Source organism: Pseudopipra pipra, chromosome 2, assembly GCF_036250125.1.
Source record: "Pseudopipra pipra isolate bDixPip1 chromosome 2, bDixPip1.hap1, whole genome shotgun sequence".
NCBI lineage: Eukaryota > Metazoa > Chordata > Aves > Passeriformes > Pipridae > Pseudopipra > Pseudopipra pipra.
In genome coordinates, this window is record NC_087550.1 from 115,749,624 (window position 1) to 115,775,869 (window position 26,246).

At 40.5% G+C, this 26,246-nt stretch overlaps 1 protein-coding gene and 1 long non-coding RNA gene across 2 annotated transcripts in view; one reads left to right on the plus strand and one right to left on the minus strand.

Moving 5' to 3' along the window:
• DSCAM (DS cell adhesion molecule) overlaps window positions 1-26,246 on the plus strand; it is a 443,293-nt gene that overhangs the window by 402,438 nt on the left and 14,609 nt on the right. The window contains exons 27-32 of the mRNA XM_064647059.1: window positions 572-748; window positions 5,543-5,573; window positions 11,569-11,684; window positions 14,068-14,217; window positions 18,646-18,843; window positions 22,222-22,524. Coding sequence (XP_064503129.1) covers window positions 572-748; window positions 5,543-5,573; window positions 11,569-11,684; window positions 14,068-14,217; window positions 18,646-18,843; window positions 22,222-22,524 — 975 coding nt within the window. The remainder of the gene's footprint in view (window positions 1-571; window positions 749-5,542; window positions 5,574-11,568; window positions 11,685-14,067; window positions 14,218-18,645; window positions 18,844-22,221; window positions 22,525-26,246) is intronic.
• Window positions 1-26,246, minus strand: part of LOC135410388 (uncharacterized) — a 162,100-nt gene that overhangs the window by 83,646 nt on the left and 52,208 nt on the right. The gene's annotated exons all lie outside the window — the stretch shown is intronic.

A 26,246-nucleotide genomic window follows, 5' to 3' on the forward strand; every position in this document is an offset into this window, starting at 1 on the left:
TCCTGTTTTACTGATGAGTTTAATGTCAGACAGTCTTTAGCAGATTAGTATCAGCTTGGCCATCTGAATTTCAGATCCCTGCCACTGCTGCACCCCTAGACTTGATGTAAGAATGTTTCTCTGCAAAGGATCGGTCTGATGTGTGTGGCACAAAATGAGCTTTGTCAAATACCAAGAAAAGCCCAGCAGAAATGCTGCAGCAGTGCTATTTTCCCAAAGTAAGGAGTAATATATAGGTAGGAATTCTGACACCTCTTACAGCTCTGTAATGGTTTAATAGGACTCAAAATTAATCATAGTATTTGACTGCTTAACGGGCATGGTTGTGCTTAATCAATTAATGCAATTCTTCTTGATTTCTGATAAATTCTGAGTCTCTGCAGTCAGTACCTGTTATCAGTGTGCCTGGGTGTGTGTGCATGGGCATTAGACACACAAATCATCCACCCCAAACAGAAACATCCTTATTAATGTTCTGCAGACAGCTGGAGCACACGACCTGCCTTATTCCCTGCGAACTCAACCTTTTGTCTTCATTAATAGGCCTCTAATATCATGACACTGTTTCCAGGTACAATCCCTCCACTCATTAAGTCAGTTGTGCAGAGTGAGGAAGGGCTGGCAACCAACGAAGGGCTAAAGATGCTGGTGACCATCTCCTGTATCTTGGTTGGGGTCTTGCTGCTCTTTGTGATGCTGCTGGTCGTGAGGAGGAGGAGGAGGGAGCAGAGGCTGAAGCGGCTGCGAGGTAAGAGGAGATCTGTGGCGCTCATTTCCACATACACACAGTCCCTGAACGTGAGAGTACAAGTGACCAAACTGTTCAATCCCCAGCTGGCACCATTTTCCTGCAATATCTAATAGACATGAGGTGACAAAGCGTGTGTGTTTTCTACAGAGATTCCTTCTTTGTCGTTTGGTACTAAGCTTCTATAAGAATAATTAATGTTTTCATTGTTATTATGGGAAAAGAAAATAATTCTCATGTGTTGGTGTTTGTTTATTTTCCTTTTTTTTTTTTTTTTCTGGTGTTTGCTTCCCTTGTGAATGGTTCTGATAACCTAAAACTGGGGTTGTTTTGAAGGATAAAATCAGATGTTCTAAAGATGAGGGAATTTCAGTTTCCCAGCAGATGCAAACCATGATTCCTGAATTTTAAAATGAAAGTAGCCATATATTAGTAGGCTAGAAAACACAGCCAGATAGTCTCAGATTTGTTGCCACAGCTTTTTCCCCTTGATGTGTTATGACAGAACTATTGCAACACTTCACTGGCCTTTCACTGTTGCTGGTCTGTCCTTTTCTCTAATCCTCATTCAAATTCAGTTGTTTGCCGTGTGAATAAGTTTTAGATCTGTGAATTCATTCACAGCTTTATCAATCTTCCAGTAGATACGCCTGGCTGAGCCACAGCCAAGTTTTTGACTCTTGCAGCCACTTGCAGGAGTGTAGATTTTGGCACAGAATGGCAGACCTTCTACTGAAGGTGTTGGGGAAAAAGCCTCTCAAATCCCACACTGAAAAAATAATAAAGCAACTTATCCTCTACAAAAATAAGTCTAATTACTTCCAAGAGCCACCAATTCGTTTAGCTATTTTGTATTTTAGCCAAAATACGATCATAGCTATTAACTCCTTCTCACCTTAGCAAATACTCATCTCTCTTTTGGGTCTCATTTTGTCTTTTGTAACAATATTTTGGATGTTTTTGCCAAAAAAAAAAAAAAAAAAGAAGAGATACAGGGCTCTTAGGCATGGGCAAACTCATAGATTAAAGAGGACAACTGCCCTTATGGTTCACACACAGCTCTGCAAATCAGGGCATCTGGATGCTTCAGCTTGTATAATAACTTTTTCGTTTGAAACCTTAGAAGTCATTTACCTCTGTGAAGTTTGGGTTGTTTTTTTTTTTTAATTAAAAACATGTGGTGAAGAAACAGAAAGTGTTATCTTCTTAGAAATACTGTGGAGTTCCATCCAGTAATGAACAGGACATTTCAAGCCCCCTGGCTCCAGGAAATGATGGCTGTGCACATTATTTTTTCATGCTTAATTTACAAGTATTCATAGATTCTTGAGTTATAGTCCCTTAAAGAACCCTCATGATCACTGAGCAGTACAGCTTTTGCATAACATAAGACTTCTCTGAACTATTTCCTCTCAGAATATAGGAATTTAGGAAAATATCTGAGCTTCACTTAAACATAGGCAGTGAAAAAGAATTCATCAGTACTTTTGGTAAAAGTAATCTGTATTTAGCTAACACTTCTGTAAAAATTGCATTTCACTTATCTGAATTTGTCAAGCTACAGCTCAACATCCATTTGGTCCTGTTTCACTTCTGTAAAGGGACTGAAGTTTTTTTTCAGCCTCTGAGGATATTTTTTTTCACGTGGTGGCATACAAGTAATTTCTTAATGTTTTCATTGGTAAATGAAACAGATGAATATCCTTTAATTTTCCTCTGTAGCTTTCCCATCATTTATTAATGTCAAGGCTTTTATCTGGTCCCTTTGCAGTCTTTAGGTAGGTTTTCTCAACTAACACAGTATTCCAGTGACACTCATATCAGCATCAGACAGAGAGGTAACAGCCTTTTTTCTTTCCCTTTATGGTCTCCTAAATGAAAAGTGGCTCCTGTGTTAATTTTTGCATCATGCTACTTTTTATTAAAATACTTCGAGGTACTTTCTCACTTTGCTGTGAGAAATACAAATGTAAGATTTTACTGTTATTTAATCATATCACAGTGAGAGATTTTTCAATGTCATCAATTCTCAGTGAATTTTAGTCTCATTTTTAAGAATCAACTTTGTTGGACATGGCTGCTTGACCACAGATCTTTATTGATTGGCCTCAATTATTCCTTTAGTTCATTTCATTAAGCTTTGTTCAATTTTTTTCATCATTTTGCTCATTGCCAAGATCAGATTGATAGGACTTCAGTAATTCTAATTTATTTTTTGTTCATTCTTTTTGAAGGCTGATCTCAAGTTAGACATTTTCTGTTCTTCTGGAAGTTACATCCTGTTCTAAAATTATATAATAACAATATAATAAGTACAATAAGTATTGTTGTTCCAGAGAACTCATTACTAAGTTCTCTACGACAGTGTGTGCAAGTTTTTCTGCTCTCCTAACTGAAAAAAAAAAAATGTTTTGCTTTAGTAATTGTTGTGGTCAACTTTCATGAGAATTTTGAATTAAAAATCCTGCCATAATCACTGCCATTTTTCCTAAATCATGACTCCACTGCCAGCTTTCCTCTAGCCTACGTCAAAAAGAATAATTTCCACACTGGGACCTTCTGGAGGAACTTATGCAAGTTACAGATGTAATTCTGGCTTTTGTGGCTGCAGATGTGTTTTCTCTGAGCCTGCTGGACAAAGAGGAGTGGGAATTGCAGTTTGATTTGCAGTGTGTTCTGCATGCAAACATTTGTGTCTGTGCTTACAGACAGCGGGTTTGTGGTTCCAGTTTCTGTGGCAAACGCAGCCTAAGAACAGCAGGCTCTCCATTCTTAATCCTTCCACTCCTTGTTTAGCATGTAGGGACAGTTAAACATTTGCCTTCCTCCTCTGTCACACTGGAGTATTCTGTTTATAAAAAAAAGCATAGTTTTTAGCAAAACCCTGATTTTTTGCCCAGTTTAGTGGTTCCGTCAGTCAGGTCACAAAAAAGGTCAATTGGCTGCTGGAGTTCAAGCAGCCATTCAGTAGGTCAATATGTATTATAACACAGAAGCCTGATGGCTTAATGCTCTTTCTCCCTACTATTAACCCAGCTCTGCTACTCCTGTAATAGTTTCCCCTTTGTTTTTAAATCCAGTTCACCTTCACACAGGCAGAAAGTATTGAGCGTGGCGTGATAGTTCAGAAGTGGCAGGATGCAATCTGAAGCTGTATCACTGTCCCTGATTTCCCAGGGGGCCAAACCAAATGTGTTGGGAATTTTAAAGGTGGCTGCCCCAGCAAATGGGCCTTCCCTCCACCTGGAACTTGCCCTGCTTTGTGCTGGAAAGGGATAGGAGGAGGTTAAAAATAAAGGAGTGGAGCAAACAGACCTCAAGGAAGCCCAGAAATCCATCTTCTCCAGTAGTAGGTGAGGAATAAAGGCTAAGACAGAGAAGCTGGCACTGTGTCAGAGGAACAGAATGCAGAAAGTGGATGGAAGGGGTTTGGTTGAGATTTTCAATAAATAAATAAAAATAAATAAATAAATAAAAAGAGCCCTTTGTCCATTCCTTTTGAAAATTAATGCAACTCAAGCTGGAGAGATGTGTTAAGATGGTGGATTGTTTCTGCCTACATCCTCTGAATTTTAAAGGCAGATATTTAATAGAATCACTGGTAAGGAAAATGTTGTAGGTGTTGGAGACCCAAGAGGTGGTTGAGAAATAAAAAAGGTGAGATGGAAAACAAAGGCAAACTCAGTAAATGCCTTGGCAGGTGCCGTTAGATTTACAAGAAGTAGATAAAAGAAGTAATGTAAAGTTTCACATAAGAGGAGAGTTGTTTGAAGACAGAACTTGGAATTGTTTTCTTCTCAGATTTGCTTCACTTGGTTGCACAAAAGGCTGCTTTGTTGCTGTGTGATATGCTTAAGGACTCTGGAGTCAGCATTTTTAAGTGAGTTTGTTTAGCAGCTGATTGCAGGAGAACAAAGCAGAGTTGTCTATTTTTACTGAATGATACCACAGAAATAATTATATTACATTGATAAAGTTTTACAGAAACCTACGTGAAAAACCAAACTTCAGCTGTGTCTTTTGAACTCAGTATCGAAATAATTATATGCCCAAAGGATTTTCTGCTAATAATAGCAGCAGTGACAGCAACAGAAGAAATGTTTTTCCTTCAGCAGAGCCTCATTTTGCAGGGCTGATCCATGTGGGAATAACCACCTCCTGCTTTGTGTGTTGACAGTCCTCTGAAGACCCAGTAGTAGTTTTGAGTTATTGCTCATGGAAAAACATTCATGTTTGAGAGCAACCAAACAAATTTGTGCCAGGGAGGTTCAGGCTGGACATCAGGAAGAATTTCTTCTGGAAGGATGCTCAGGCATTGGAAGGGGCTGCCCAGGGAGGTTTGGAGTCCCCATCCTCGGAGGTGTCCAAGGAAGGCCTGGATGTGGCACTCAGTGCTCTGGGCTGGGGGACAAGGTGGGGATGGGGCACAGGGTGGACTCGATGGTCTGAGAAGGCTTTTCCAACCTAAATGATTCTGGGATTGGACAGAGATCCCCATTACTTGTTAAACTGTTCCTACTTTTAATATGTTTATGTCATTATTTTCCAGTTAAGCCGCTGGTAACTTGCACTTCTCTAAGCATCTTTTCTCCTACTGAGGAACTAGTTGGGCTGTTTGGGGCTGAAATGCAATTTCAGCAAAATTAGGGACTTTTGGAGGCTATTTTATTCTTGCCACTGATCTGAGAAACAGCAGTGGTCTTACACATGGCTGATTCAAATCACTTACTTCCTAATAATGCATCTATCAAATAGATTTTCATTTGTGGTGACATTTCTTCTATTTTCTTCTAGATGCAAAGAGTCTGGCTGAAATGCTTATGAGGTAAGAATAGATTTTTTTTTTTTTTTAATTGAAAAATGTCTGTCAACTACAGCATCATATTTAAAAATGATTGTAGGGACCAATGGGGAAGTAAACTTTCTATTTCTAAACCCTTTTTAAAAATACACTCTATGACTGTCTGTTAAGAGTTAGGACACTTGATGGTTAGAAATGAGAGAAAGAAGACAATTTGTGGACAGTATCTGTGGGGGAATATAATGATAAAAAACCTGCTAACTTGTGCTAGTAGATTAAATTGTAGAAGCTATGTAGGTCCATTTCGACATTTTTCCTATTCCAAATAAACATTTTCATAATATGTATCAAAGCAATTGCTCTTCAGAGATCATCTGATTAAAGGCAATAAATTTCTGGATGTGAATATCTCTAAACTTTGCAGCAATGTTTATGTAATTCACTATTGTTAGCTGTTTATACCCAAAGGTGTAGAAGAGCAGGTAAATCCATTTATTACTTTTCAGTTCTGTTCCATCAGCTCAGCATTCATAAATCTAATTCAGTTGTTGAATTGCATCACAATGACTATCCTGGCACCACAATTCTTTCCAAGTTGGAAATTTCATATCTTCAGTGTTTATTGTTTTGTCTAGGGAAAATACTGAACTTTAGAACTGCTGCATATATTTGAAACTGGGATCACCAAGGGATGATTTTTAAGTTCAAACAGATTTCGATTTGCTGGGAAATATATTTATATTCGAGCAACAAATTTGAGAGTGTCACAGATATTTTATCAGATGAACCATACTCGAGCTTCCTCACCCGTGATAAACTTCACATCCCTTTTTAAGAATATACTTACATGGTGACAGATGGGTTTAGTGTAAATTCAGCTCTATGCCATCGGTCTGCAAGTGCATCTGAATAAGCCCACTGATGTTAACAAGACCAGTCATGCAGGGCAGGTCATACCCTCCCCCTCTGCCCGTTGGAAACTCCTGCAAGCAGCAGACTGTGGGTCTCAGCAGCTCCAGGAACATGTGCTCTGGTGGTTTTGGTGTCACAGCAAACAGCCCAGATTAGCATATGCAGCAAGTCTGTTCCCTTAAGAAACCCAGCACGGACTGGCTGAAGCTCCTGCATGAAGACAACCTGTCCAAGTGACCTCTGCTCAAAACAAACCTGGGGAACCTCTGCCTTAACCCTGGTTGGCTTCACAAACCTTGTGGCAGCCTCTGCAAGGCTGTTTCAGAGCCTCACTCCTCTGATACTTAAAAAACTTCATCAAATGCCAACATAAGTGACCTGGTTTGAGCCACTTTTTCCTTTGGTGATGGTGACCTTTAAATTAAAGGACTTTTCCCTGCCTACCTGATGTACCCAGAGAGCAGCCAGGTCCCTTCTCAGCCTTTAGTTCAGAGCTGTTTTTCAGGGTAACTCATCTGCCACCATTTGATTTTGGTTTTTCTGGCACCAGCATTGAAATATGATCATCAAGCCAGTTTCTCTCGTCTCGTTTATTAACAAATAATCTTGTTTTTTATTAAATAGTCATATTTTATATTTCTTTCCCAGAAGTGTGAACAAAAGCAAATGACTGTTACATCAGAACTTCAGAGGAAGTAGGGGATATAGGACTACATTTGCAGACACATCAGAACTTGGAACTCTCATTTGTGATAAATCTGGGAAATACCTTCAACCAGACCTGAGCTACCCACCACCATTAGATATTCCTGAAAATGCATCATATTAATAGTCAAAGTATAATAAACCCTCTCCAAAGCAACGGTCACGTATTATAAGGACCCATATTTTTTATAGCTTTTAGATTTCGCCAAAATTTGCCCTGATAAAAATATCAAGAAAGGGGGTATGTGGGGAGAGGGCAGGAAAGATGATTCCCTGCTTGGTAGGAGGGTGTGAGGGCTGGAGAGAGCTCTGTGTATCTTTCCCTTTGAGGAGATTTTTGTGAGCGTGTGTAAAGCGGATTAAGAACGGAGCTTTAGTCTCTGCTTTGAAAGTCTCTGGCTTTGGCTGTGTAAGTCAAATGTCTGTGGAGCAGGATAAGCCTCAGAAGTCAGCAGTTTAAAGGGAGCTGCACAGCTTGCTGTTGATACCTTAAACTCACAAATAAAAACTCACAAATAAAAACTCACAAATAAACTGCTGCTGGACAATCACAGCTTTTTTTATGATTCTTTTGGGTGAAAGCACCAGTCCAGCCACGCTCTTTGAAACAGTTCACTGTGAATCAGTTTAGCAATTCACAGAGCTTTTAAATTTTGAGCACAAGGTGAAGGATCTTTTCTCCCCAAGTATTCCTCTGTCAGGCTGATTACTTACAAAGATTTAGTTTTCCATATGTTTTTACGACAACCAGCTTGGGCAACCAGGAAACTGTGGGGTTGGCCTGACTCTCTGCCAAGGACCCAAAATGACTCTGAGTTTCCAGAGCATCATATTCAATCCCTTTACATAACTAGCTTGACATGTTTAACCTTCTGTGCACACAGGAATTTTCAGTCACTCAAATAAATATTTTTGTAATAAAGATCCAGAAAGATAGCTTAAAAGGGGGTATTATGTTAACTATGCACTCTTTCAAAATGCCTTGTTCAAAGTACTTCCCCAGGAAGAGGTCCTTTTATCCACAGACTGTATATAAAAGCTGTTCTCAGTCAGACCCAAAGGCCCACGTGCCCAAGTACCTGTTTTAAATAGTGGCCAAAAGCAGACACTTTATTAGAGTAAAAAACTGCAGCAAATGCTGAGAGAGATGGGGTTGTTCAGCATGGAAAAGGCTTTGGAGAGATCTCATTGAGGCCTTCCAGCACCTTGAAGGGGCTTTTAAAAAGGAGGGAGAGGGACTTTTTATATGGGCAGATAATGACAGGACAAGGGGCAATGGTTTTAGACTGACAGAGGGCAGGTTTAGATTGGATATTAGAAAGAAATTCTTAACTCAGAGGGTGGTGAGGCCCTGGCACAGATTGCCCAGAGAAACTGGGGCTGCCTCATCCCTGGAAGTGTCCAAAGCCAGGTTGGATGAGGCTCTGACCAACCTGATCTAGTAGAAGGTGTCCCTGCCCTGGCAGGGGAGTTGGAACTGGATGATCTTTAAGGTCCTTTCCACCCCAAGCCATTTTATGATTCTATGACTCATTCCCCAGACAAGGCTCCCAACAATTTGGAGCTCGGAGATTCTTTGAACCAGAGGGAGTTAATTATATTTTACAGAGATCCTTACAAGGTCTGACATGCTTATATTTGGGAATTTTATAACTGTAAATATAGAAAAATAAGGGTAGATACATTTTCTCCCTTTAAAGAATTAATTATTGTTCTCCTCATCCCCCAGATTGTTACAATAATTTGATGCCTGAATTTTCCTAGGTTACAAAATACTTGGGCACCAAACTTCAAAACTGAAAGCCTAAAGCTCTTTGCCTTGTTTCCAAGTCCTAGAGGCACTTCATTGCTGTTGGCACTTTAGGTTTTTATAACTTGAAAGTTGAGCCAGTGTGCTGTGCAGAAAATAATTCAAAATTCCTTGAGCCAGAGTGAGGCAGCCCCCTAATCAGCAGCAACCCTCTTGCTTCTGCCAACTGCCTGTGCTGTGTTTGGACACCTCATGTCACTGCACTGCTGTGTAAAGTGGAATTAATTAGACCAGCAGGGAGGAGGAGAGAGATCCCACAAACCAAGGCAGAGCTCTCGAGCACAGTAGGGAATATTCCTGACTTTAGAGAGCTCTGGATTCCAGTTTGGGCTTGAAAAACCTTCCATGTATTTTGCATAAAGCTATCCCTGGAGACAAGAGTGGGATGGGGAATTCTCTCCTGGCAGGGGAGCAATGTAACTGCAAACCTGGGGAACTGTCCTCCTGCTCCCTGTGGTCCAAACAATATTTCCTGTGCAGTTGAGTACTTTCCAATAAGAGAAATACAGAGCATTCATCCTGCAGAAGAGATTCTAGATCTTACTGGGATTCTGGGATCTGCATTCCTTCAATAAGATGTCTGATTTGATCCCTGTATTTCCTACATCCCTAGTGAGTGAAGAGGGGTGTAATAATGCATTTACTAGACTCAGTTTTGCATTGCACAGATTCTATATGTGTCTGATTGCATGTGTCCTGTAACTATTGGATTATTGAAATTTGACATTGAAAATTCAGTTTCCTAATTGATCATAGCTTTGCTCTACAATCCTGGGACAAGCCCAAAGTAGTCCAGCTTTTCAAGGGCATGTCTTCAAGCATATCTGGCACACAGATAATATATTAGTCTCTGATTCTCTCAACATTTCAGCAACTTGAGTGGAAACCAATAGGACAGTGGCCTCTAATCCATGCAGAGACTTTGAGAACATCAGTGTGGAATTTATCTGCAATACTAAATGACTTTGAAAAATTGTGTACTTAATAAGACACTGTAGCTACTGTTATCCACTGATTATATACAGAGAAAATTCTGGAAGCCCCTGGGTAGCTCTTCTGATAATTTGCTTCCATGATGATTAAATGCAGCAGAAACGAGGCACCAGTTGTGGGCTGTTTGACTGTGTTTCAGCTGTCCATCTGCACATATGGAAACACTACCACCTAATCTCCCCAGGAAAAGACAAGAGACATTAAATTTGAGATGCATAGGTAGTGTTGATGCTGGGGACAGCAAGAGCAGGGAAAGCCAGAGGGTGTGACTCAGCCAGAGAGGTGAACCCGTGTGCATTTAGGTCCCACTCCTGGATGTGGAGCAGAATCACTGACCACATGACTAGAAAATTCCTCCTGGAAAGGACTCTAGAGAACCTCCAGACCTGAGATAATCAGGTCTTGCTCACATGGAGGCACAGCAGGAAATTAGCCCACATTTCCTGGAGATGTGGGCTCATCTCACACGCATTAATCTCCGACGTCGAGGCCCGTGCTGGGGAAGAGCAGAGCTTATCATCAAGCAGCTTAATAGTCCTGTGCTGATTCCATTAACAACAATAATTCATTGCCAAAGCAGAATTAAACTGAGTGATCTACAGCTATTTTACACCAGAAAATGAGCCTCCACTTGGCTTTAAAGCTCTTTGAAGTTGGAGCACTTGGATCACACACACGCTGGCTGATTTGTCAGAACTCCCCTCAGCCTCCCTGCGTAAAGTATTTTCAAATGTTTCATTTCATCCAAAGAATAATTACATCTAAAAGGGCAGAAAGGTCCTGGGTTTTTAGTGCAATCTGAAGGTTTCTTGGTGCAAGCTGTGAACAAGAAATGACTGCAGCACTCAGTTTTACTATCCGTTTTCATTTTCTTTCAGTAGACAGCTCATTTAAGAAGTCATTTTCTGGCACACAAACTTTAAAATGAAATTGTTTCAATTTGCATGATGGCAGAATAATTGGTTTATGTTCATTTTTGGAGTATTGCATCAATCAATTAGATATAATCCATGAATATAAACGAGATTTGCGATTTTAGTCTTGGAACATCAATGGGACTAAAACCTTTATTTATTTTATGCAATCTATTAATAGTATTCCTAGTTATTAATTTACTTTTTCATTTATCAGTTCAAGTGATATTTGGGACTTATCTAATGAAAAATAATGAAAATATTAAAAAAATAATTAGAAATTACTCAAGACATCATTTTCCTACCAACCTGTTTGATCAGCTGTGTGTTGCTTTACTGAGATTCATGAGAAAGGAAAGAAAAGGTCCATCTTCCAAAGTGTTTTCACTAATTTCATTATGTGACAACACTTGAAGAAAACTGTATGAAATTTTCAGGAGATTCCCACTGATAAAGAATAGAGCAAATCCCTGCACACTGTGCCTTCATCTAACAGCTTGTCATGTGCAGCAAATTAATACTCTGCACTTGTTCTGAAGAGGGGAGAATAAGACCTATGAGTGTTTTTGATGATTAGGGTGACATTATTTTTGTTTGAGCTGGACAGACTTAAAATGAGGATGTTTGCAAACATGTTTTCATTGAGGCAGAGTGTTAAAAGTGTTCAATTCTCTTCTGTTTTCAGCAAGAACACCAGGACATCAGATACACTTAATAAACAGCAGCAAACACTGAGGATGCACATAGACATTCCCAGAGCACAACTTCTGATCGAGGAGAGGGACACCATGGAGACCATTGGTAAACTTGGGCTGATTTTCTCTTAATGTAATGGGTACTTTTAGGTGGAATTCCTTTACCTCACACCATTTCCTCACATCAAGAAAAAAAGAGCTACAAAGTAATTTCCCACATTTGAAAACTGAACTGATTTTTTTTTTTCCTCCCCTTTGAGTCACTTCCCACTTTAAGTAATCTCAGTACAGTATTTAAAATAATGCAGGACATTAGGAAAATGAAGCTGTTGGAAAGAGCCTCTTGAAGAAAATGTAATTGAAGACTGGCAGTTTTATGATTTTCATTTTGATTTCTCTTTTGGCTCTGAGTAGGCAGTTGGATCACTGGCACTACTTAAAATGAAAATGAACTTCTGAAACTACAATCTCAGTATTTAAAGATTTGCTACAGCCAACTTCTAAAACTTACATGTTGCATATTGTGTCCACCTGTTCACAGCAAATGATATTTCAACATTTTGATCAGTTTTCAGCTTTTGTATATCTATGCAAAATTCAAATCTAAACTGCTTGATGCAACAGAAAACAAGATTTCTCATATGGCTGGCACATAGCTGAACTGTCATGAAAAATAGAATTGTTTGGTGTTGCTTGTTTGGTTTTTTTTCCCAAATAATTTAAACACGAGATGTCTGGAAACACAGCAAAATAAAAATCCAACATTTTGTGACTGTAGGGGTGCACACTGTGGCAAGACACTCTTGGCTGATCTTGTTAGACTCCTAACTTTACTTTTTTGGGGTAAAAATCTGTGTAAAAGCAGCTTTTGATGGCTGAGAATTAACAGCATCCCAGGGATGGTGTGGCCAGAGAGGAAAGTCAGCAAGCTGAGAGTGGCATCTCTGCACCTCCTGCCCGTGCCCATCCCAGATTTGAAAAGGAGATGCTTCACCTGAAATACAGACTTTTAAAATCATGACTGGAGCTTCCCAAAGCCTGCCCTTCACCCTGAAAAACAGCTTTAGCTTTTGAGTTACAGCTGCTGAGCAGTGGAGGGGGGGTCATAGTGAAAATACTATTAGTGCCTTAACTGCAGCAATGTGATCATGGCCTGGTAACAGCCAGCTTTCCACACAGCACTCGGAATAAGCTGGGATTTTGGCAGTGTTTGACAGAGTTTGCTGCCAAGAGGCTTTATTCCCAACCTGAATAAGAGCTCATCTTTTGCCAGAGACGGAGTGATTTGATTTCATAATGCTCATTCTATTTATGGCCTTCTTTGGGTAAAAAATGCTGGTTATGTTATTGTGCAGAGCTGTTCGCCCTTGTGGTGTCTTGTCAAGTTAAAAAGAAAACCAAAACAAAAACCAGGAGTGCTTAGAAGAAGCAGATCAACCTCTGCTGACTGGTAAATGCCCAGAAACCCTACTGACTGCCAGTCCCCTTGGAATACATTACAAATCCATATAGCATAGCACAGTGGGAAATCCTTGTGGCTTTTACTGCTGTTCTGAATGGATAAAAAGACTGTAAGGAATGCAGAAGAAAGTCTGATAGCACAGCAAATAGTTGTTCTGCAAGCAGTGAAAGATTTATTGCTGTTAAACCATCCATGATCAAGTGGACCAGATTCCTCTTTGGAGAAAAAAAAAAAAAAAAATATACAATGCAGAGATCACAAGTGAAACAAAAATAATAATAAATAATAATAAAAAAGTAAGTGCTGCATAGCACTGGTTTCCTGCAGGGATCAAGGTCTGTGTAGAAATTTGGTGAATATATCCAACCCCACAGGGAAGAAACAGCAGCAAAACCATACAGCAGTAAAGGTTAGTGCTCACCTTTTTTCTTCCTTCACAAGGTCAGGCTTCCCACCTGTCTTTCCACCTGCAGGAAAAGCAGTCCTGGGTCATGGCCATCCCTCCTGCAATATCTGGAGAAAAAGGGGACTGGTAGAGGGTTCATTAGCAACATTACCTAATGACCACTTTTTGGGGAGACATGGGTGATTTCACATTAAAAATCAGGAATAAGTGAACAGTAAAAAGGAATAAATTGAATATGTAGTTGAAAAGCTCATCCGAGCTCTCCGGAAATGAAGGGGAAGAGGGCAGTGGTCAAAAGATAGGAATGAAGGAAATAGGGCTGAAAATAATTGCACACAAATTGGCTTTTTGGGAGGATGTTTAACAGTCTGCCTCAGCTGCATATCTCTAAGGTGAAATCACAAAGAAAATCACAGTTATTCTTTAGTTTTGTGTGAACTTTCAGTTTAAACCCAGAGGTTCCCAAGCTGTGGTGGCTTCAGAGCCACCCCCAGTCCTTCAGAGAAAAGGGAGCTGCCTCTGTCCGTGGTGGTGCCCAGCTGGAGATAAGTTTGGGGACTTATGAAGACAACCCCAAAATTCACTACTCATTCTCCGATGAGTTTTGTTTTTCACTTACAGATGACAGATCGACAGTTCTGCTCACTGATGCTGACTTTGGAGAGACATCCAAGCAGAAGTCCCTGACTGTCACCCACACAGTCCATTACCAGTCTGTGTCACAAGCCACAGGACCACTGGTGGATGTTTCTGATGCCCGGCCAGGAACAAGTAAGCACATAAGAAAACGGGTTTTTCTAGAAAGGAAAAAGCCATAAAAAAATTAATGCTGTGCTCTTGCACTTGCATCCTCATCCTTCTGTCTGAGAGTGGAGAGATATCTATTTAGGTCAGCAGAGAACTATTCTTAAGCAATTGCACTTAGGGATTCAATAAGGTAAAAATTGCATATCTATTTAGGTCAGCAGAGAACTATTCTTAAGCAATTGCACTTAGGGATTCAATAAGGTAAAAATTGCATGTGCATCTGAAATGTAGGTGTAATTTGAAATAATTCATACCTGGCTTTCATTAGACCAAAAGCATGCTGGATTTTAATTTCCTGAATTTATTGGGTAAATTAGCTTAATGGCTTTTAGTGTCTAATATAATTTTTTTCCTCTGTGATCAATCTTTATTGTATTTCAAAATACATCTTTCCTCCCTGCCTCTCCATCGGGCAAGAAATACATTTCTTATTATTGCTTTTTCAAAAAAAAAAAAAAGTTTTATTTCTGGTTTTAGTTATTTTGCTAAATTACTTTTCCCAGATATATTCATGCTGCATTATTCTTATAGTGATTAAAATCCTATCATAAGTTAATATACTGATGCAATCCATTCTTCCCTTTCATCTCATGAATATGTTCCATATCTATGTAAATGGGGAAAAAAACACTAGATTGAAGGATTACTTATGAGTTAGGACTTTTATATAAGTGGAGTTCACAGCAGTGTGCAGTTGCTAAAATCACTTGGATTATTTCTATCCCCTGATCATTTTACAATCTGTTTATTTGGTGAGTTTGGTGAACATAAATGCTGAAAGTTCAGTTGCTAGAAAGCAGATTGTTTGAAAAATCTTCATCTCATCCCCAGTTCCACTCCAGTCTTTATAAAAAAATAGCTGTTCTAGTCCTGGCCTTCTTGCTTTTGTACCTCTATCAGCTTTAAGATGTGGTCAGTCATTTCTTGAGGACTAGATTAGTACCACAGTACTAATATTAGTAGCATATTTTTCCTCTATGGAGAGTCAATGTACAATTTTTGTTTTCCTCCTGGGACCACTCTTGTCTCACTCCTGTATTTCATGTTCATGCTGACTGGCCTGATCACTAAGAGCAAAAATACCATTTTAAACTTTTATCATGCTGGCAGATCAAGATTGTCTGATTGAACATTGTTTTCCAACCTTCTTTTTCTAATAAGGAAAGAGGCAAATCTCATGCCTGTATCAAACCACAGCACTTAGTAGCCCCAGCAACTTCTTACCTAATGCCTTTATTGTGTGAAACTGTGTCCTTCATTCCACTGCAGCCAGAGAGAGGATTCCTTCAAATTAAACATGGATTTAACTCATGTGTAGGAGTATGATCAGTGTCCAGCCCTGCTTTGGAAATAAAAATCCACCATCACCTTTATTATGCAGTAAAGATCTGATTGCAGAAGGGCTGGATCAAAGAATTCCAGAGAGTTCTCTGGATAGAAGACACTAAGAAGGCTTTGACAGAGGCTGGGCTGTGAGATTTTGTCCAGACTCACAGCTTTCTCTGTGAGAGGAGAGCAGTGCCCAGTTGGGTCTCAGAAGTTATGGATCCTCCCACCTGAGCACACTCACACTCACTGGGTGGCAAATATTCCCTTACAGCACTTTTTAAGTTGTTCTCTTGTTCTTATTTATTTATTTATAACACAGATGCTCTGTGACCCTTTACCTTGCTCACCTCAGCTCTCTGCAGTTCTGTCTCAGCGTGTGACAGCAGAGCTGGGGCACCAGATGGGAGCTGTTTTCCATCACACTGCAGCTCTGGAACTTGCTGTGTGTGTGCTGCAGAGCCTTGCACAGGCACAGCACAGCTGGGGCAGAGCTGCTGCTCAGCACATGCTCAGCAGGACGAGGACTGACCTCCTGCGTGCTAGCAGGAGGCTCTCCCAGCTCCTTCAGACTGCTGACAAAATCCCATGGGATCAGAGAACAGCTGAGGTTTGAAGGGACATCTGGACACTGGTTGGTCCAGCCCCTCTGCTCATCTAGGGCTGGTTGCCCAGGGCCATTCCTGGATGACTTTGGGATGTCTCCAAGGATGGAGAATCCACCACCTGTCAGGGCAACCTGTGCCGGGGCTCCCTCACCCTCACGGTGAAGTGGTTCCTGGTTTGCAGGGGGAAGCTCCCATGTTTTGCCTTGTGAAATGTCTCTGGTCCTCTCACTGGGCACCACTGGCAAAATCCTGGCTCTGTCCTCTTTGCACTTTCCCTTCAGGTACTTTATATACAACGATGAGATTCCCCCTGATCCTTCTCTTCTCCAGACTCTCCTTCTTTCCTTCATCTTTTCCCTCAGAGCAAGCACAAGGCTCACTTCTGGCCACTCCACAGCCACGTGCCAAATTCCCACAGCTGGTAGAGGCAGTAGTTTATAAAACCAACAGGCTGGGAATGTCATGCCAGGAGTATTTTTGGATGTTATCCACGTGAGGCAGCTCTGTGCTGCACTACCAGGAGGATCAATTATCAATGGCACCGGGCTCTAATTTTTCCACTGCTGTAGGGGAAGATGAGAAATAGGACAAGGATCAGACCATAGCTGGTATTTGTAAATAAATACCTTGTTTCTTTGAAGCAGCAGAATACAAATTCTCACTGGGAATGCTTAGGCAGAATCAGTGCTCAGAATCATTATCTGGGTTTTTTTTTTGTTTTGTTTTTAATTGCTTCTGCTAAAGTCTCTTACCTCAAAGACTGACAACTTCACCATTTGAATGTCAAAGAACATTTGAATAGCTTTGAATTTTTCATTTCTAATACCCTTTCTCTCTATTGTCAGCTATATCCTTTCAGAAGCTTGGAGGAGAAATCCTTCAGTGCTGATGTAGTCACTCTCTGTTTGCCACATAATGATTTTTTCTCTTGCACTTGCTTTGTTAGACTCACTTTTACAGAAGAACAATTCATTAATAAAATTAAGGAGGTCGATTTTGGCACACAGTTTGCTTTTAGTCTCTTGGTCACCCTATTATCTCTAGGATAATAAAAAATAGAACATTGCTGACCTTAAATAAGTAGGAAATTATTTTTAAAGTTTAAGAAATTGTATTAATTTACTAATTGTTTTAAAGAAGTCAAACCTTTATAAACCTGTTCCTGTAACTCTGATGGCACTATTACAACTTATGTTTTATGTCTTGGCTACTTGTTGAAATAAAACTGGGAATCTGTAGCTGATCAATACTGTAATATAGTAATAGTATGTCCAGAATAGCAAATTGTATCACCACATTTCTGAGAACATCTTTTTAGAAACTGAGAGCAGTTATTGTGAGGTATTTCTGGGGGTGTATCTATGCTGATAATTTGCCTTACACTTCACTTAGGTGTGGTGTGAAATCTCTCACCAGATCTACTTGCCTTGTGCTCTTTCACATCCCAAAGTGGTTTTAGTACTTTTTTTTACTCCACTTGTGTTGGAGTAAAGGGATAATGAATGTGTCAATGGAAGACTGATGGGGCTCCCAGCTCTTCATTGCACCTGCACATGTTGAGTTCCATTAGAAAGAGGGTATTTCTAAAAAGCATTAGCAGTTTGGTAATGATCATCAGCACTTTCACTGTTCATTTTTTCCCTCCCAAAGAATGTTTTGGGTTTGTTTTTTTTTAACCAACATCATTTCAGTGGCCATCTCCTTCTGGAAGGGGAAAGCAAAGGGCCAAGTGACAAAAAAAGTCAAATAAGTGAGTAAATGATTAAGCAGAAGAATAGTCTCAAATATAAGAAAGGTTAAACGAGGAGAGGTATAATACTGTTCAAACATATTCCTGATAAAATTGAATCCAGGATTACTCTGGCCTCCTCCTCAGAAGGAATTGCCTACTGTCTATCCTGATTTTAGGGGAAAAATGTTCATCACATGAAAAAGCAGTGCTAGAGCTAGAAGGAAGTAAATGTGACTGGCCTTTCAACATGAAAACCAGTATGACTGTTTCTGTTCTCTGTAGAAGAACAAGCATCTGACTTCCCTCACATCCAGTAATTTACAGGCTGGAGTTTTCCTCTCTTCATAATCTGCCCTCTAAAATTTGTAGACTCCTAGGTTGCCTCCATAGGGTAACTGGTGACCAGTGACAGGACTCAGGGAAGGGCTGGAGCTGTGCCAGGGCAGGGTTGGGTTGGATCTCAGGCAAAGGTTCTTCCCCCAGAGGGTGGTGGGCACTGCCCAGGCTCCCCAGGGCAGTGGGCACGGCCCCAAGGCTGCCAGAGCTCCAGGAGGGTTTGGACAACGCTCTGAGGGACAGGGGGGAGTGTTGGGGTGTCCTGGGCAGGGCCAGGGCTTGGACTGGATGATCCTTCCAACTCAGGATATTCTAGGATTCTACAGCTCTGCCAGGGCTTGTTTCCTTACCAACCCACGAGGCAAAGCCCCTCTGTGTTACCCCCCACAGACCCCACCACGAGGAGGAGCGCCAAAACCGGGCCCACCGCTCGCAACCGCTACGCCAGCCAGTGGACCCTCAACAGACCTCACCCCACCATATCAGCTCACACCCTCACCACGGACTGGAGGCTTCCCACCCCCAGGCCAGCGGGATCAGTGGACAAGGAGAGCGACAGCTACAGCGTCAGCCCCTCGCAGGACACAGGTACGGGGCTCTCCGCGGGGAAAACGGGAACAGCAGCGGCTGCAGGAACGTCCTTGCTCCTGGATGTGCTTCATTTGGTGCTTGGGTGTCATTATTCTTTCCCTGCTGGGCTGTTTTCCTGCAGGGTATTTATTTATAAGGGGTGCCACAAAGTGCTTGCGGTGCTAATGATAACAAATATTGTGCCCCTCGTTCTTCACACTCGTGCTTGAGTCCTTTGAAAGGTGATTTTTTTTTTTTTCATGTAGCTTCCTGAAGGAAAAGGAAAAAATATGATAATTTACTGCCTGAAATGGCGTTGACTAGGAAGGGGCAGTTTTAGCAACCAGGAATGTCCCCGAGTCACACGTGGAATGGTTTTCAGGTTTGAGCTACGCTCACATTGGTATTTATGTTTTTGCATCCATGTAATATGCTCACAGGGTTTATTTTAAGTGCAAAAAAAAAAAGAGGGAAAATTCTGGAAGTACAGTTCAAGTCCAAATCCATTCATAGCACTGAGTTCTGCAGGATCTAGCTCTGATTTTCCTGGGAAACAGCATAGGGTTTATTCCTCTGGATGACAAGTGGGGAGACACTGAATACATATTCTGCCTGCAGTCTTCATCTCTTCTTGCTGCCTTCACATTACAAATGCAACTGTAACTGAAAAATAGGCTTTATCCTCTACCCTACACTGAACAAGTGACAAAAAAGGCAAACAAATGAGTAAATAATTAAGCAGAAGAATAGTCTCAAAACAAATACAATAAAAGTTAAATAAGAAGAGAGGTAAACACTGTTCAAAGGTATTCCTGATAAAAGTGAATCCAGGATGACGCTGGCCTCCTCCTCAGAAGGAATTGCCTACTGTCTATCCTGATTTTAGAGAAAAAGTGTTCATCAAATGTGTGTCAGAGCTAAAATGTAGTAGGTGTGGCCTTTCACCATGAAAACCAGTATGAGTGTTTCTGTTCTCTGTAGAAGAACAAGCATCTGACTTCCCTCACATCCAGTATTTTACAGGAGTTCTTATCTTTTCATAACCCATCCTCTTAAATTTGTAGGCCCCTATGTTGCCTCCACAGGGTAATGGCAGTCAATAGACACCTCCAGCCAGCTGACAAATTTCATCTTGAATTCTTCAGGTAGAATTATCATACAGCTTTAAGGATTAACTCTTAATAGCTACACAAACATAAAGAGCAAATCTTCTCTCAGAAACCCTTTCTGCAGACATTACAAATTTCAGGTGCATTTGGATGTGTTCCAAGATGTTGTCACCCAAGGATGTGTTTCCAATGTGTGTGGCAAAGGGCAGAAATTAAATTTACTGTGTGGCTTAATAGACAAACTACAATTTTGTAAACAGACTTCAAAATCTATATCTTAACATGGCTACACTCCTGTGTCTACCTTTGAGCACAGTCACCCATGTAAGGGATAGCAAGTTTTAGGTCATGCTGAGGAGAGGTTTTCTTATGCCAAAATGCAGCTCTATTATGCCACTTGTTTCTGGGAAAAGAATAAAGTTGGTTTAACCTAAGCTTAAAATTTTCAAATAAACATGTGTAGCCAAATCATGTGTTCAAGAATCAATTGAGCTATTATGGAATATTTGATCCCTTTTCCAATATGGAATTAATATTTCTGAAGCCAGTTCATGCAAGTTGATATTTGGCAGAATTTAGCACTTCTTCTAAAAGCAATTCCAGGCTTACAAAGCAGGAGCTTTTAAGCTTAGGAGAAAGACATGACAGCAGTTTAAAGCTGTAACTAAGCTCAAATGTTCTAACTAGAGGCCGTTAGAAATTTTCTGATTAATCTATATTCATGAAGTTCATGGAGTTTCATAAAGTTCTCCCTGGGCTTGGATGGACTTCCATCAAATTTAACATAGGTGTTCAAGCAAATTGGTCCTGGAATTGGTCCTTGGTGTTCAAGCCTGAGCTTCATGGACCAAACATTTTATGATCTTTGCATGACCATCATATTTACAGACACTGCTCTGTGGCACTGGGCAACTGCTGCCTTCTGGGAGTTTCCAGCTGACCAGAAATTTGGAAAGACTTTACTGTGGTCTGATTTACAAATCAAATGTGAAAAACGGAATGATGTTTCCTGTGGGTGGAAAGGAGGAAAAAAAAAAAAAAAAGAAAAAGAAGAAAAAGCCCTGTTAAGTTCTGGCCAGCTCAAAATCTTAAGCAAGTTACAGCATATTGTAGAAGTACTTGTCATTTTAAATAATGTATGGCCCTATTTACAAGTGGCAGGAGTGTTGTTCTTTGTGCACGATGAAAACTGATGCAGGCACGCAATAAAAAAGATAAAGATTTGCAATAACGACACACTTCCCTCTGGCTGCTACAGGAGGCCCATTTTTATGAATTAGCTATTACATTGTGCCTGTTTATTGAACATCACCAACAATGTCTGAAATTGCACAGATCTTGTGATGAAACACGACTTCTGCCCAAGGAACTTCTAGAAGTCCTCTGCTCTTCCAGCCCACTGGAGTAGAAGAGCAATGGGAGCAACAGCCCAGTGATTTGTCCCTGCAGAAACGAGCCCTGCTCTTACAGAAGGCTTTTTAAAGTATCAGTAGCCATTTATGTCTTCAATAATGGTGTTGTATTAGAGATATTGATATTCTCAGAAGCTCATCTGGAGAAAAGAACAGCTTGTAGGTCATAATAACCTGTGTGTCAAATATGAATCCCCCATTAGCTTCAGCAGCATTGAAAAAAGGCATTGAGTGACTGCAGGCTGTACTTACCAAATATTGCTTTCTTAAGACCTTTGTTCCCAATGAAATGAGTTAGTGTTTTACCTGGTGTCTAGGGAGACAATATCTGAGATATACTGCCTTTATATTTGACCTTTGTTCTCAGGACTTTCTTAAAAAAAAATTAGATAGATAGATATACAATGGAAACAGGACAAAAAAAATCTGTCCTTTCCCATCTAGACATAACCTCATCAAAACACTTCTGAGATGCATTAAAAAGTTAACGTAAAGAAAATGTTCCTTATTTTGCTAAATCTAGGTTGTGGGTTTGAAACATTTTTAAGGCATTTAGGTTTTAGAGAAATGATTTTTTTGTAAAAAAAAAAAAAAGAAAAAAGTAACATTTTTAATTTGTTAAAGGTTGTTTCTTCTAAAACACGAATTTAATGTTAAACCACACGATGCTGCTCACAGAATAAGATTACGTGTAACCATCAAATGAGTGACTAAACTAACACTTGTGCAGGCATTTACAGTGAAGCAGATTCCTTTAAGTCGCCCTGATAGTTCTGCATTTTGTTCTGAAACACCACCACGCTCGGAGCTTTTCTCCCAGGAATGATTGTGTAGCTGTTTCCTTTCTCTCACCGTTTGTACTCCCCATGCTTCAGATCGAGCGAGGAGCAGCATGGTCTCCACAGAAAGTGCCTCCTCAACGTACGAAGAGCTGGCGAGGGCGTACGAGCACGCCAAGATGGAAGAGCAGCTGAGACACGCCAAGTTCACCATCACCGAGTGCTTCATATCAGACACCTCCTCGGAGCAGCTCACGGCAGGGACTAACGACTACACCGACAGCCTCACCTCCAGCACGCCGTCGGAGTCGGGGATCTGCAGGTTCACAGCGTCCCCCCCCAAACCTCAGGATGGAGGGAGGGTGATGAACATGGCGGTTCCAAAGGCGCATCGGCCAGGTGAGGCTTTGGGAGGTGACGTTTTGGGTCCTTGGGGGGAGAGTTTCGCCTCAGGCTGGGCAGCAGGAGAGGGTCTGTCTCAACAGGAGGCATTCCTTTCTCAACGGGAAAGAAAGTCCACAGTATATCCTGTAACTGCTTACAGAGATAACTGGTTTCCTCCCAGTTAATATAACATTTGAGCATGTTCTCCTGTCTACAGAAAACATGGAAATTTAGGAACAGAAAGAAGCTGTCTGAGCCATCAAATCCACTCCTCTACACTTGCAGCCATCAGGCAGTTGACCCTTCTGGGATAAATAAGACCATATGTGGGTCCATCTGCCCATCTCCAGCTCAAACCACCCACTGATAAAACGTGTCTCCCTGCAGTGCTTCGTGCTGGAGAGCAAAGTTCACTGTCATAGCAGTTCATAAAGACAGATTGTAGAAGTTGTACCATCCCTTCTGCTTTGTAGCTTGTCACACACGTAATAACCCTTTGGTGATGTTCTGGAGCTGTTACACTCTCTCTTTGACATCACCTAATATCAAACAGGGGATATCTAAAAGGGGGGAGGAATAAAAAATGGAGAAAATTAATAGCTCAAGGAATATGGAGCTTTCTACCTTCGGACATATTTAAACCCACTCCAACTTCTCACTGACTGAAGGTGCCTGAGGGTCATCCATCTATCGGGCTCAATCAAATTTCCCTTTCACAAAAAATGCTGTTTCAAGGGATCCCCCAGTGTCCAACAGCATAGGGAGACTATTTGTGATACTCTGAGATCAAACACTTCATAAAATCTTCTCAGAAGATTTATCAGTCTTTGTACAGGATACATGAAGTGACACTGTGGAGGAGGATTCAAATGGGGAAAAGGCATAATTATGTTCATGTGCTTTCTGAAAAAATGATTTGGTTTATTTTATTTTATTTATTTTACTTTATTTTTTAAATTTTATTTTATTTTATTTTGTATTTTATTTCCTTTTATCTTATTTTATTTTATACACTTGCCAGTGTGGATGGAGTTACTTATATACACAGGAAGTAATCAGTAGTGGTCATCTGTGTAAAAAAAGAGTAATGACTGAGCTATGTATGGTCTTTGCCTAATTATTCACCATAAAAGGAAAAGCAGTGAATGCAGAGGAATGGAAGGTAGACAGTGGTATCAGGAAAGTCATTCAAAAGCAGGACCTGACACTGAAAAGAAAGCATAAAGGATTTTGCCAAGAGAAAGCTCAAAGAAAAATGTGGGAAGAAAAAGACCAAGCAGAAGGTAGAAAGTTATAATACTCAGGGCAGGAAATTAGTGTGTCACACAGATAGATAAGAGGGAAAATAAAGTAGGAAATAAAATAGTGAGAGAAATTGCTGATTTCTGTGTAGTCACAGAGTAGAACCACAAACCCAGGAGCTGTAGAAATAGATAAAGATAAAAATACTTTTCATTTCTAACTCGAAAGAAGGAAGATAAATATTTATTCCTGCTCTGCTAAAGGGAAGCATCTGCATTCACAGCTAAGTCAAAATTGCAGCTCTTTCCTTCCAGTCAGTCAACAAATATTTTTTATCATTTCTTTAACAAATATCTCTTCTTTTCATGTCCCAAATGCATCATTTATGCATATTTAGTATTTGGAAGTATTCTAATATATTCCATATAAAGATGATTTTCTTGAGGGCAGATAGCACCAAAACTTAGTCCCTGTGCCTGAGTTAAAAACTTCCAGGTTTGGAACATCTTTAGAGCTCCTCTAGTGATTTACAGACTTGTAGTCATGTTTATCTCTGTTAGTTTTAATGGCTTTATTTTTTTACTTAGCTTTCTTGATTAGCTTTCCTTTGCAGTAAGGAATTGAAATATATTATAAAATTAATAATTAGCTTCATTACCTTGGAAAAAAAACTTGAGTGTTCCAGTGGAGCAGCTTGAATGTTGGCCCATAAATATTGACTAACACATTATTAAAGGTCACTTTAGGAAGGCCTTCAAACAAAACACATGGACTGAAAGAATTTTCAAGAGTAGCAGACAGAACAATATTTTAGTGTTCAAATCAGTGAGGAAAGACTTATTGGGCATCTTTCTTCTTTCACCCACCACTTCAGAAATTCTCCAGGGGTAATTAGTAATTCAAATACAATTAATCAAAGTAATTCTGCATTTGAGAATACAGAGAAGAAATAAAAGAACCTAATGTATTTAGATTCAGTAGATGAGAACATTTGAGATAAAACTGCTTCAGCACACCTTTATTTTTCCTTGAAGTAAGCCTTTTCTTTCAAGATAACTTTTACCTGTTTTCATGGTGCTTTGCTTTTCTTCTCAGCCAACTCAATCCTTCTTGGACAATGTCACTTCTAATAAATTCTTCCTCTTCCTTCCTAATTTCTGACCTTGCTTTTCAAACTCTTCCTGTTGCAACTTGTGGTTGCAGTAAAGGTTCAAGAGTTTGCAATAAGTAGTGTTTGTTTTTCCAAATTATCTCCCAGCACTTACAAGACACTCTCAGAAAGACTGTTAGAAAAATTATGTTGATAAATGGGACATTTGGAAACTAATTTACCCCACGGCAAAGCTGCAACTTTACACAAGAAAAGTAAGGATGGAATTTACTGGTGAAGACTTTGTCAAGCATAACTGACTGAGCATTAATTCTTAGCTTTTTCCTGCCCATAAGTGTTGGTATGAGCAAGCAAAATGTTGGATCACCTGAGTCTTGGCTTCAGAAGACCTTCCTGTGGGTTTCTGAGGGCACCCCAACTCATGTCACTGATTGTTCCCTTGGTTTTCCTGAGCCTCCCATAGGATTCTGTGGTACCTGTATAGTCAAGTCTCCTGATCAAACACTTCATGTTCAACTTGATGTCTACCAGGACCCCCAGGGTCTGCAAAGCTTCTTCTCAGCTAGGTGGCCCTCAGCATGTACTGGGGTTGTTCCTTCACAAGTGCAGGACTGTGCCCTTCCCCTGTTTGATCTGCATGAGGTTTGTTTTGTCCCCTTTCTCCAGCATTTCCAGGTCCCTCTGGATGGCACCATGACCCTCTGGGGTGTCAGCCACGCCTCCCAGTTTTCAATCCACCTGGTTATCTGCTCCTCTGTCCCATAATTCATCAGCTTCTCCATGAGGATCTTACAGGAGACAGTGTCAAAAGCCTTTTTGAAGTCACAGGAGACAATATTTACTGATTTCCACTCATCTCCCAAGCCAATCACTGTATAAGGTTAGCAGGTTGGTCAAGCATGACTTCCCCTTGCTGAATCCATGCTGACTTTTGTTCTTCATGTGCCTAAAAATGGTTTCCAGGATTAACTGCTCCATCCCTTTCCCAGGGATGGAGATAAGGCTGAGTGGCTTGTTGGTTCCTGCATCCTCTTTCTTGTCCTTCTTGAAGGCAGGACTGACATTTAATTTCTTCCAGTCTTCAGACACTTCTCCCAACCACCATAAGCAATCAAAGATTATTGAGATTGGCCTCACAAAGATATCTCCCATTTCCCTCAGCACCTGTAGGTGCATTCCATCAAGGTCCATGGATTTACATGGATCCAGTTTGCTTAAATACTCCTTGACATGATCCCTGTACACCAAGGGTAGGTCTTCCTCACTCCAGACTCTTCCACATTTTCCCTGGCCTTCCTACTGTCACTCACAATGACAATATATATCCTTACAGAAGACAGAAGACTTTCCTGTTGTCTTTGACTTCCCTGGCCAGATTTAACTT